Below are 13,332 nucleotides of genomic sequence, written 5' to 3' on the forward strand. Positions count from 1 at the left end.
TTCCATTTGGTTTTGACCACTCCTCTAAAATAAATTTATTATGGATATCCAGTTGATCTTTTAAATGAGAATTGGAATATGTGCTGCGAAAGTGAAAATGTATGTGCTCTTATGTATCTTGTCTTATATTTTTCCTTGAGTCTCTAATTATCTCATTTTGATTCAACTAATTTGCTATGTAGTTACTTTCTTTTTTTCCCACAACCACTATCAGATGTTAGGACTACAAATATCATTTTTAATTAATAAAATATATCAGATTAAATAATTCAACACATACCTACTGAGTGTCTATTACAACCTAGGCACTAGGGATGCATAGTGAACAAGATAGACAATAGGCATACTTGTGGACAGAGACATATGATAACCAAATATATAAATATATAATATAATAAAAGTGCTACAAAATAAACACGTTAAATGTGATGAAAAATAAAAAAGAGTTTCCGGTTAAATGCAGTGGATTAGACATTCACATTTATCTCTAAATGACATAAAACAAACTATTTTATAGGCATAGACTCATGAGGAAAAACAAACAGGAAACAGTATAAAAACAGCATTTTAGGAAAAGGAAAGCAAAAGAGCAACTATTAACTCATTCGGAGACCAAGACACCTGAATCCTAAACCAACAGTGAGAAAATGAACAACACAATTTGTACCAGTGATCTCCCAAAAGGCTCAGAAATTGGCAGCATCCAGTCAGCATCAGGTACTTCTATAAGTTAGGGTGAAAGTGGAGCTGAAAACATAGGCATTGGTTGAAAGATGGTTTATGAAGCAATTACACCTCTAAATCCCCTCCTTTATTTTCCACAGTGGGGTGATTCCCCTACATACTTCTCTCTAACAGAAAACTAGAGACTTAATGTGATAATTAAAATACAAGGTGTTTGGACTGAGTGTCTCAGATAGAACTGAGTGTGCAATTAGGTGAATACCTGGCTATCTATAGCATGTTGAGACTACCAGCCCTCTTCTCCTATTTGGTTCCTACAAACCTGCAGCTAAGGCTTGTATCCCCAGGTAGAAGTTCAGAAGATTATTTTCTGAGAGAATCTGATCAGCCTTATAAAAAATTTTCTAAAAATAATCAGGAGTTCACTAACAGAGGGAACCAGCCAAATCATCCTATATAGTAGGGCCCACCATGACAAAAACTTTTAATCACCTTTTTTTGTTTCCCCCTCAAATATAACCAGTCAAGGACTCCAAGACATAGAATTTTTTTTAAAGTCTATCATAAAAGGAAGAGTTCAAAACAAACAAGTTAAAAAAAACAAACAACTTGGGTGAAACTTATCTCAGGGAGATGAGAACTTTCAAAATCATTACTGTCAGAAATAAAAAAGAAGATATGTAGTCATTAAACAAGAATAGTATACTATGAAAAATAAATATTAAATAAAAGAGCTCTTGGATATTTTAAGAGACAGTAAAAATAAAACTTCAATAGAAGTAGTGGAAAATGAAGTTGAGGAATTCTCACAAAAACTAGACCAAAGAAACAGAGATGAAAAATAAGAAAAAAATCAATTTAGAAGATCGAACCAGGAGGTCCAACATAGCAATTATAGATTTTCCTGAAAAAGAACAGAGAAAATAATGTAGAAATTATCAAAGAAATCATTTAAGAAAAATTCTCGACACTGAATAAATAATTTCCAGATTAAAAGGGACAATTGAGTTCCCAGCAAAATTGATGAAAGTAGATCCACACTAAGGCATTCCACACTGAAACATAAGAACATCAGAGATTAAGAGATTATACCTGAATGATGGGAGGTGAGTAGGAAAGCAAAGAGGAGTGAGGGCCACAGAGATGGGCATAATCATGGCACTGCATAAACCACTATATCCAATCCATCAAACACTGTCTGCTCTACTTTAAAAGGATATCCAGTATCCAAAGTCTTCTCCCTACCTCCAATGTACCATCTTAGCTCAATCCACTATTATCTTTCTCTTAGAGTACTACAATTTTCTATAATTGGGATTTCTGCCTTTTCTCTGGCTCCCTATAGCCCATTCTCTGGATAGCACCCAGAAGCATCTTTGTAAAGTATAAATCAGACCCTCTCTATTCTCTCCTTAATCCCCTCAATGGCTTTCCACTGCATCCAAAATTAAATTCAAACTTTTCACCATAGTATTCTAGCTTCCCCATAATATGGCCCATAAATACCTTCTGACATCATCATCTGTCTCTCTCACTACTTTCATCCACACCGATTATTTTTACGGCCTATATATATGCCCAGTACATTTCCAACTTAAGTCTTTTGCACTAGTCTCTACCTGCAATTCTCTAGGTCTTTCTCATCACTCATCACTTAGATCTCAACTCATTTGTCACTTCGTCAGAGAAAAATTTCCTGGTCAACTTATCTAAAGTGGCCACTGACCCAACAGTTTTCTACTCCATTTTATTCACAGCAGCTATTACCAGTTAAAATTAGGTTTTAAAATTCATTTTTTATATACTTATTATCTGTCTTCCCCTACTAGAATGTAAGCTCTATATGGGCAAAAAATACTTCTGTCTTTTTTATTTATCATTGTATTTCAGCATCTAGAGCAGATGCATGTCATAGGTGCTCAATAAATATTGCCTGAATTTATTAATGGATTAACCACCAAGAGTTGATAGTCCTTAACACAGTAACAGAATATACTTGTAGATACACTTGGTCATATAGTGGCCATGTATTAGGGAATCCAAAAGGTAATCCATGGGCGAGGGAAAAAATAATAAACAGGTTCATCAAGGTCACACCTGAAGAGAAACCAATAGTTTTGAACTCTGCTCTAATGTCCTCCAGCTTCTTTGAGTCCATGACTTGAGGAGCAGCAAACTTGGAGAAAAAGCACACTATTGAGGAAGAAATATACAAATGCCATGAAATGAAGTGTGTATGTGCAATAAAGGGAGGGTTGTTTTGATACAAAGGAGGGTAATCAAGCCATTTCTCACTATAATGATGCAACAAATAACTTGTATCGCCCTACCTCTGAAGAGCTGGGCTCTAATGGATTCTCAAGAACATAAACTCAAATTGGTCATATTAGATTTTCTTTCTTTCCAGATCACATGACAAGTCCTACTTAGGAGATAGTAATATTCTTAGTCTGCTCAGGCTACCATAACAAAATGCCATTGGGTAAATTAAATAACAGAAACTTATTTTCTCATAATTCTAGACACTGGAAGTGCAAGATCAAGGTGCCAGCATGGTTGATTTCTAGGGAGACCACTCTTCCTGATTTGCAAACAACCACTTTCTTGTTGTGGTCTCACATGGCAGAGAGAGAGAGAGCACCCTGTGGCATCTCTTCTTATGAGGGTACTAATCCTATCATGAGGTTCCCACCCTAATTATCCAAACTTAATTATCTCCCGAAGGTCACATCTCCAAATACCATCACATTGGAAGTTAGGGCTCCAACACAAGAATATACAGGTGTGGGGGGGGGGCACATTTCAGTCCGTAGCCGTAATGAAACTTGCAGACAAAAGAGGCAAAGCATCAGGCAGTCCCACTAGATGATACAGTTGAGTGAATAGAGTCTACAATCATATTCCCTTCCAGATTTATCTACCTGTGAAGCTCACTAAAGCACTCCGTTCTCCATCCTAACACCCTTCCAAACCACCATGTGACAAATATAAAGATTATTGTACTATAAAGTCATCTGATGGGATCAAGTTACATTGCCAGAAAAGGAATTCCTTTGTTTTTAATAGATAATAAATCCAATATCTATATTAGGGAAGTGATATGTTAAAAGTCACTCTAAAGAGAAGATTTCAAGCCAAATTTGAGACACAGAGCTCTTGTGTCCCAGCAAAACTGTTTTCCCTCTACAGACTTAGCTTTGTTTTAAGAGACCCATGCCTCAGGTTGGTTCTGGGAGAATTCAATAGATATTTAAGGGCTGCTAAAATGCTGGGTCACTGTGACCCTTAGTCTGTGCTTCACTGTTCAATTCCATCTTCTTGGACATTCTATCCAACTAAATGAAAATCAGGGAGGTCCCCGTCTTCCCTCAACCTTGAATCTCATTAAGGAATAAGTACACTATGTACTTGTTCCCTTGGCGCTTCAGGTGGCAAATTTCATTCTTTCCCAGGCCGATTAGAAGCTTCCGAGCACCTTGTTCCCCTGCCAGCTGTATTCAAGGACAGTGTGCTCCCTAAGACCCACATGCCAATAAATATTACCTAACATAGACCAGTAATTCCATACCACAGTTGAATATATCAAGATTACTACTGAGATTGAAGCATTGACCAGAAAACAGCCCCACAGATCTACTGATTATGAAGCAGTTGAGAGTGTCACCTTCCCAAAACTTACGTTCTCCAAGGAGCCTTTGATGATAAAAACCCTTTGATGATAAAATTGACTACTTTGATGAGTACTCAATTAATCCACTTTGCATTCTATTGTTTGCCATCTTTAAGGTGTTGCTTTGAAAACACTACTTTGGGATTCAGAATTGTCATTGTGCAAATGTGCTCTCCCTAACTGACTTGTGGGCTCCCTGTACCTGTTTCTGAGTGTGGTTTTGAATACCTGTGCTTTATGTGTTCTAAATGTTACTCTCTTACATTTCTTTTCACAGACACAACAATCTAATATTATGAGGAATCATGAGAGCTAAGGATTGGCAAAATATGGCTCATGCACCAAATATAGCAAGCTGAATAGTAAAGTGTGACACCATCTGCTATGATTCTCTGCAACAAAAGGAGCTAAGTGGTTCAACTTTGATGCCCACATACCTGCCTCCTGACCTGCCTTCCATAGTCCTCCTTTGTACCAAAGTCTCCCTTATATAATTGCCAACAAAGTCTTGATAAAGCTGATAATTGGATAGAGCAGGAACACCCTATTTTCTTTTTTTTTTCCCCTTGCTGTTAGAGACGTTTGTCGGGGTGGAAGAGAAGAAGGCAAGGGGGTGGGGGGGTTACTGGATTCTTGGGCATTCTTTGCCAACAGGATGAGAGAGAAGTGACCTATGGGTTACTGTTCTCACTTCATTCCCTTTTCGTTAATCCTGAAGAAGAGCTTTCATACTGCTTCCTTTTCCCATTGGTGAAACAATGAATAAATGGATAGTCTGGTTGTTCATCTTGAAGAAGTTTCCAAGGAGGGTATAAGCAGAGATTGGCTTCAATTTAGTTGACAAGCTGATAACTGTTCCTATTGTTTTTTAAAAACTTTTAAGCAGACTACATAAAGCTATGCTTAAACTTTTTCTTCCCTTTCTTCTGTTTCCTCATCTCAAAAAGAAGCCTACTTCTACCACTACCTCCAGATGACCCTTCTTAGCTAACGCACTCTTCAGTAATAAACCCCCTACCCACACACACAACATAGGTGAAATGATTAGGCAGAATGCAATTTTATTGGCGTGAACTCTAAGCCGGAAACTTGGAAACTTCATGAATTATACATCAAAACTCATACACAAAACCCACTGTGTTCGTTGAGAAGAAATTGCACTATTTGTACTACGCACCTTCTAGTCATATACAATTGCATTTCTACCACAATATGTATAAATATTTCCAATTAGAAATCATAGAATTGTCAAATGTTACAGTGGGAATTTAGTCTAACTGCCTCATTTTACAGGGGATAAAACTTCTACCCAGATAGAGGAGTTGCCAAAGGTCACTCAAGTAGTTGATAAAGATGAGACTAAAACAATGGTCATGTTTATGATCCTCTGTGTCAAAACAAATAAACAAATATTTAACCAAGAATTTAAGAGCATATGGATTCATCCTCCAGATGAGGAAGCGTCAATCTTTTCAAAGCAAAAATGACCCCATTCATCATGTCTGAACCTCTCTGCTCTTTTCTGTACTGCTTTGCTGCTGTTGTCAATTCCCAGGACCCTTCTCTTCCCGTGACTCTGAACAGCCCCCGTGAATGAGCAACTCCTAAATGCATTTGCTATGAAGTTTGCCAAGGCAGCCACTCAAAGAAAGGGTCAGTGTCAGTATTATTGTTCTGTTGCCAAATATGCCCCTTAAAAAAAATCAGACATTACAATACTGAATGCCAACTGCCTAAAGACTTACGAGTCTCCTCTAGGAAAGTCCAAGGCTCTTGAAAGAATGTTAAACCCAATGAAAATTACCATGTGATTTACCAAACTGAAAAAGGATCACAGAGGGGACATGAAGAGACACCATTTTTCTACTGGCCTGGGGATTCCACCTGCACGAGGATGACACGACTCCTCATTCCTCAGTATACTCAGCCATTTCTCTAATGCCTTGGAAAGTCAGGCAGGCTCCACTCATACTCTCTGGTCACTAGAAATAAGGATACAGGTCTCTAGGGAGCCTCCAAGCAGAGAAGTGGAACCACAAAGGAAAGGAGTATTTATTTATCTCCATTTTGCCTAGTATTTCTGATGTTAGTTCTTCCCTGGTAATTGTTAGTCTGCTCTGAACTCTGGATTTTCCACAACACAAAATTATGCTTGCTATTTCCCCTAGATCCTGTAAATATCATTAATCAGGTGGTACACACAAAGATCTTCATAATTATACCCAAACTACTACCTTCTACCACTCTCTCCCATACTACAGCCACCCCAGACAAGTCTAAGTTAGTGTACACATCATGTACTTTGAGACCTCACACTTTTTTCCTCTATGTCTTTACAATAGTGTTTCAAATTGCTAGAATGGCTTCACCCCCGTTTTATTCTTCAAGACTCATTTAAAAAGTCATTTTCTCTTTAAAGTCTTCCATGACCCCTACTGAAAACCCAAATTAATTGTTCCATATAACTTCTATTCTCCTATTAATTCAATCATTCACAAATTTTTGAGTACCAATGACTTGTCAGGCACTTTGCTAAGCATCGGGAATATAGAAGAAGACAGGGAGGTCATCATGGAATGTATAGGATAATAGGAAAGGTAAGTAGTTCCAATAAAGACTTTTCATAGGAGAAGTATAGATGGCTATAGGATGTCACTGCAAGGAGCTGACATAGACTTGAGAGGTCAGAGAAGGTCTAACCTGAATAAAAAGCATTTAAATTGAGATCTGCAGTAGGGATATGAGCAAGCTACACGTAGAGGGTATTGTCTTCTAGAAAGAGAACATGAGCATATGAGGAAACAATGAGGCAAGGAAGAACGTGGAAGTTTCAAGGAACTGAAAGAAGGAGAGCACAACATGGGAATTCAGGAGAAGGCCAGGTATTGTAGGCTACATTAATAATTCTGGACCTGATGTTTTATTCTCCACAGAGTGATACATGCTAAGATGGGTTGGGCTTGTGCCAATGTCCCATATGTATGGAACTGAATAAAGTGGGTCTCTGAGAAGAAAAAAATAATAATTCTGGACCTTAAAGTAAGAGGAATAGGAAGTCACTAAAAATTATTAACCTGGAACTGTTTGGAAGGAAGAAATTAGATACAGAGACATGTTAATGGCCCAGAATAGGATGATGAAGAGAAGTGGATACACTTGAAAGATATTTAAGATGGGGAATCTATAGGACTTAAATAACGGGATCTTAAGAAAAAAAGATGGGAGCCTTCAAAATGACAAAAATTAATAATGCTATATTTTATTGAGGTAAGGAAAAATAGAGGAGGGTCAAAATTGGTTTCAGGCAGTGGGGTGGGTAGACAATGAGTTTGGTTTTGAAAATCCTGAATTTAAGATGCTCATGAGATGTACAAATGAATATAACAAATAGGTGCATGGTTGTGGAACTCAGAAGAGAGAGTTAAATTAAAGATAAGAAACAGAATCATCAGCATAACAATAGTAATGGAGGTCATGAAAGTGGATAATTTTATTTTAGGGACAGTAGAATGAGCAACAAAAAACTCTGTGATATCACAGCAAACATTTTTTTTTAAAACTATTTAGTTTTGAGAGAGCGAGAAGGGGAGGGGCAGAGAGAGAAGGGGATGGAGGACCCAAGGCAGGTTCCACTCTGACAGCAGCCAGCTCCATGTGGGGCTCCAACTCACAAACCCTCAAGATCATGGCCTGAGCTGAAGTCAGCTGCTTAACCGACTGAGCCACCCAGGAGCCCCCATTACAACAAACATTTCAATGATATATAGAGAAGCCACAAAAGGAGACGGAGAAAGAATGGTCAGAGAGATAAAAGGAAAACCAGGGGAGTGAAGTTCTCAAAATCCAAGGAAAGAGGGTATATCAAGAAAGAAGGCGTTTATCTGAGGTGAGTGGTGTTGGGTTGCCAAGAAGGGTGAATTTAGCAGCATGGGTGTCATTGTGACTTTATCAAGAGCTATTTCAGTGGAGTTGTGTGGGGCAGAAGACAGATTGGAGTGGGTTGAGGTGAAGAAATGGAGACAGAAATGCAGACAATTCAAGAAATTTGTGTTTAATGGTAGGAACTAGATGGTTCAGTAACTGAGAAGGCTAAGGGATCCGGGGTGGGGTGGAGTGTTCACTTGTTTGAACATAGGAGACTATAATGTGTTTAAAACCTGAGAGAAGAATCCAGTAGAGAAGAACTGGTTGAAGATATAGGAAAGAAGTCAACTGATGGCATAAGTCTCCTGGGAAGGTAAAAGGGGAAGGGATCCAGAATACAGATTAAGGGATTGGTTTTTAATAAAAGGAAGGATATCCCTCCTATGATAACATTAAGAAAAAAGAGGGTAGCTGAAATGCACATAGGAGTAGAGTTGAATAGGCAGTGACAAATTCTGCTGGGATTCCAGAGAGGGAGAATGACAGGAGACAACTTTAAGAAGATAATTTTTAGCCAATTTCCCAGAAACCTTTCTTTTTCTAGCGCTCCCCCATGATTACTGGGAGAGTGTAATGCAGTAGGTAAGAAAACGGGAGCAAGAACAAGAGTTTCTGGTAAGAACCTTGGCTCTAACATCAACTAGTTGTATGACCTTGTGCAAATCACTTAATTTTTTTTTCAGGTTCCTCATCTGTGAAAAAAGGGGTCATATTTTCACCTCCCTCAATTTTATTATAAGAATTGAGTAAAGATACATGAGGGGCTTAGAACAGTGCCTGACAAATAATAAGCACTCTAGTGTTGCTTTTATTAGTAATCCGCTCCAAATATCACCTGAGTCAGTTTGTTATTGGATCACATGGAGAAGTAAAAGGCAACTCTTAGGTATGAGGGAAGGTGAAGTTTTTCTTCAAAAGTAGTTGATATTTTCATTTTCTAACTAGAGTAAAAATACAACAGGGGCATAAGGTTTGCATGTATATATATGTGTATATATATACACACATACACACGCATAATATATACATACATATATACACATTACATACATGCTTATGTATGTATATATATTACATATATTTATTTTATATATTATATTTGATATTTATATGTAAATATAACAATATACAATTTATATATTATATACAAAAATCCCAAGAAGTCCGTGAATACCAATATATCACAGTAGGGAGGACTTGGTCCATAGAGGATAGACTTGAGAGTAGTCTCTAATCAGGAGCCTAGAGGATTGCCCGAGACTTAGGGTGATGCTTTTCTAAATACAGCAGCAGAAACACCACTACCAGTTGAGGTTTCAATTCTACTCCAGTCCTCTTCTCTTTATTCTGTTTTAGGAGGAAAGGTTCACATTCGTGTCTGCAAAAATCACTGATTTTTTTTTTTATGTGGAAGTACTGGAAGTGTTTCTTTCTGGAATAGCTTTGGAAATAGCCATAAAACACCTGGGTAAGTTCCATAGGAAGGGGACCCCAACCTAAATACATAAACGTTTGCTCCCCACATTTACTGCAAGAAAATTGTGCCAAATTAGTGACTTGCAGGGCACATGGGTGGCTCAGTCAGTTAAGCATGTGACTCTTCATTTTGGCTCAGGTCATGATCTCATGGGTTCATGAGTTCGAGGCGTTGGGCTCTGCACTGGCAGCACAGAGCCTGCTTGGGATTCTCTCTCCCTCCCTCCCTCTCTCTCTGCCCTTCCCTGCTTGTGCCCTCTCTCTCACTCTCTCTCTCAAAATAAAATAAGTAAACTTTTTAAAAAAGTTTTAAAAATTAGCAACTTGCAAGAAAGTTTGAAAGACTGAAGATACTTATGTGTTTGGTTGTAAGATATGGTGCCAGCTTGAGAATAGAGAACAAGCAGTTAAATGGAACTAGCTTATGTGGTGCCTAGAAGGTCAACAGAAATGTGGACTGTCAAACTTTGCTAATAGAATTTGCATTAGTGAAAAGCCTAAATTACATGTACATAATAATATGCCACTTTATTATTTTCAGTGCATTCTGTACATATGAAATGGCTAAATGTTGCCTAGCAGAGGTCCCACCAGACCTGATCCTGCCTGACTTATAATTAGCATATTTATTTGTTAGTATGCAAATGAGTACCGCTATAGTACTTGGGAAAAATTGTGTTGTTAAGTAAATGCAGCATTCCTCACACAGTTTTCCTCCAACTATTCATTAGTGCTGCCAACCCCCCCCCCCTTTTTTTTTCAGAGAGTACGTTAAACAGCAAACCAGCAGAAGTATGTCAATTTATATAATGGCAGTCCAGTTGTGTTGGACTGGGAAGATGGTATGAATACACGGAAGATCTTTAAGTAAGTACCAAATATGTAAAATGGATCTCATGGCAGCTTAGATAAGATGCAAATTGGAATATGCAAAGACAAACCTTCCCATTTGTAAACCCATTTGCTCTCATTTAAACTTACACACATATAGCAAAAACACTTTGACATCAAGACCCAAAGTCCAGCTCCATTGCTTACTAGCTTTTGACTTTGGCTCAGCAAGCTCTTTTGTGCCTAGAACATAGGTTTTGCTCTTCACAAACATGAAGACATAAGCAGTATTGTGGCAATATAGCATAGTGGTTAAACAAGAGGGCTCTGAAGTCAGACCAACTGAGCTCAGCATCCTGACCACTACACTAGCTATGTATCATTTCATCAAGTTATTTAACCTTTTTAATCCTTGATTTCTTCATCTGTAAATGGAACATCTTAGTAGTCCTACTTAACTCATAGAGTTGTAGTGAATATTTAATAAGATGATCCACAAAAAGCACTTAGCAGCATGTGGGCAACATACTAAGCCCTAAATAAACACTAGATCTTAAAGTGTTATCCTTAAATCTTCATTTTGGTTTATGCCCAGTCAACTCCACTATAAATGGTCTTGTTAAGAACATTAAACATTACCTCTGTGTTGCTTAACTCAGTGGACATCTCTACATGACTTCAGCAGCATTTAATTCAGATGATTAATTTCCCCTTTTTGAAATGTAAAAACTGAGATTTCAGGAAGATGTGAGGAAGAGCTAATTGCTTAAATTTTGGATCAGGTTCTGGAAAGGGATTGCGGCATCTCTGTCTTGGGAACACTAAAACATGATCACCTAAAGCATCCTATGTGTTTTGAACACTCAGCTGCCCAAAGACAGAAGCTGGGTTAGATGTTCTCTGAATATTTCTTTTTGCCTATGATTTTTCCAAATTAGTGAATGATACCAGCTACCATTTGTGCAGCAATAGCTAAAATATAGGTGTGGGCATTTTGCATCCTTGTATTTGTACCCTTGCAATTCTCACAAAAACCTTGTAAAGTGAGTATTCTCCACATTTTAAAATTGATGAAATTGGGTTATAAAAGCACAAATAACAAAGTCATGAAAATATTTAGTAATAAATTCAGAATATTAATCTTTTCATTTATTCACTCATTCTTATATAAATCCAACCAATATTTGTTGGGCACCTATCATGTGCCAAGCAAGCATCGTCTTTAGTACTGGTCTACAGCACTGAACATAGTAGATAAAATTCATGCCCTTGTTGAGCTTGTATTCTAATAGGAAGAGAATATGACCCAGGACTGTCTGGTTCCAAGGACTTGATTCCATTCTATAATCTAATGTAATGTCTCTGACCAGTTCTTGTGTGATGTTACTATTTTACAATGAGGCTGAATTTTTCCCTTTTTAGACACAGCAGAACCATGCACCAAGGAAACCAAAGTATCTCCAAATTCTTCCTCCTGGGACTCACTGTGGGGTCTGAACAGCAGAAGCTCATCTTTATGCTGTTTCTGTGCATGTATCTGGTCACCATGGTAGGAAACTTACTTATCATCCTGGCTATTATCAATGATGCTCACCTTCATAGCCCCATGTACTTCTTCCTTGCCAATCTATCCTTCAATGACATCTGCTTCACAACCACCACAATCCCCAAAATGTTGGCAGACATCCCAAGCCAAAGCCCAACCATCTCCTTTGCAGGATGCCTCACACAAATGTACTTTTTTATGTTGCTGGTGGACCTGGACAATTTCCTTTTGGCAGCCATGGCATATGACCGGTACGTTGCCATCTGTCACCCATTACACTATGCTGCATTACTGAACCCCAAGCGTTGTGCCCTGTTGGTAGTGACTCCATGGGTCATCTCCAATCTTGTCTCAATACTGCATTTGACACTTTTTAAAAGACTCCACCTCAAGTCTTACATTCTGTGTGAATTCTTTCATAATTCTCCCATCTCTTTAGGTACAATTATTCCCTTTTCTCCTCTAGGCCCCTGCAGCACTTTATTTTGTCATTGTATCATTTATCACAATAAATTATAATGATCAGGACATTTGTTGATGCTATCCAAGATGATCTGAGCTCAGATGGTGAGCTCAGATGGTGGTGTGGAGGAACTATTTTTTATTAATATTTGTAGTTCTAGCCTGGTATAATTCCTGGAACAGAGTAGGTACTCAGTAAGCAAAATTATAAAAAAAAAAAGTCTTTCAAAAGAGAAAATTTAGTTTTAGTTTATCTCGTGCTGACTTGTTGAGTAATATTAGAGGAATCAACTAATAATATCTCTGAGATTTAGTGCCCCACTGATACCATCCAAGAAACAGTATACTAACTTTTGCATACTAGCTACCCACATGGACCATACAGGACGTGTTTGAGATTAAATCATTCTGAGACAGAAGGCTGTCGAAAATGCCACACTGGGTAGGTGCCAGGAGTCCAAAATAAATCCAGAGAAATATAAAGAAAATCAAGTATTAAAGGTATACAAGAATATGAGAGCTTGAGGTAAAAGCATTTTTGTGTGGGTATGGAAGCTAAAACATGATACCTGGTCCCTTTTATGGTGTATCTGTGCATTATCTTAACACTTGATCACAGAGGAGACTGCAGGCTTTTCATGCATCTAGTACTGCTAAAATGTATCCCATTGCATTATACCACCTGGGTTGAATGACACTTTCAGGGCTGGGTTTGTGATTTTGTGGGCTACACAAGCAC

At 38.0% G+C, this 13,332-nt stretch overlaps 1 protein-coding gene across 1 annotated transcript; it reads left to right on the forward strand.

Moving 5' to 3' along the window:
• The first annotated feature begins 12,020 nt into the window (after window positions 1-12,020).
• On the forward strand, window positions 12,021-12,650 carry LOC106981561 (olfactory receptor 1D2-like). The gene has a single exon (XM_015079703.3). It carries the CDS (start codon window positions 12,021-12,023, stop codon window positions 12,648-12,650), a length of 630 nt encoding a protein of 209 aa, XP_014935189.2.
• The last annotated feature ends 682 nt before the right edge of the window (window positions 12,651-13,332 follow it).

Source organism: Acinonyx jubatus, chromosome X, assembly GCF_027475565.1.
Source record: "Acinonyx jubatus isolate Ajub_Pintada_27869175 chromosome X, VMU_Ajub_asm_v1.0, whole genome shotgun sequence".
Classification (NCBI taxonomy): Eukaryota; Metazoa; Chordata; class Mammalia; order Carnivora; family Felidae; genus Acinonyx; species Acinonyx jubatus.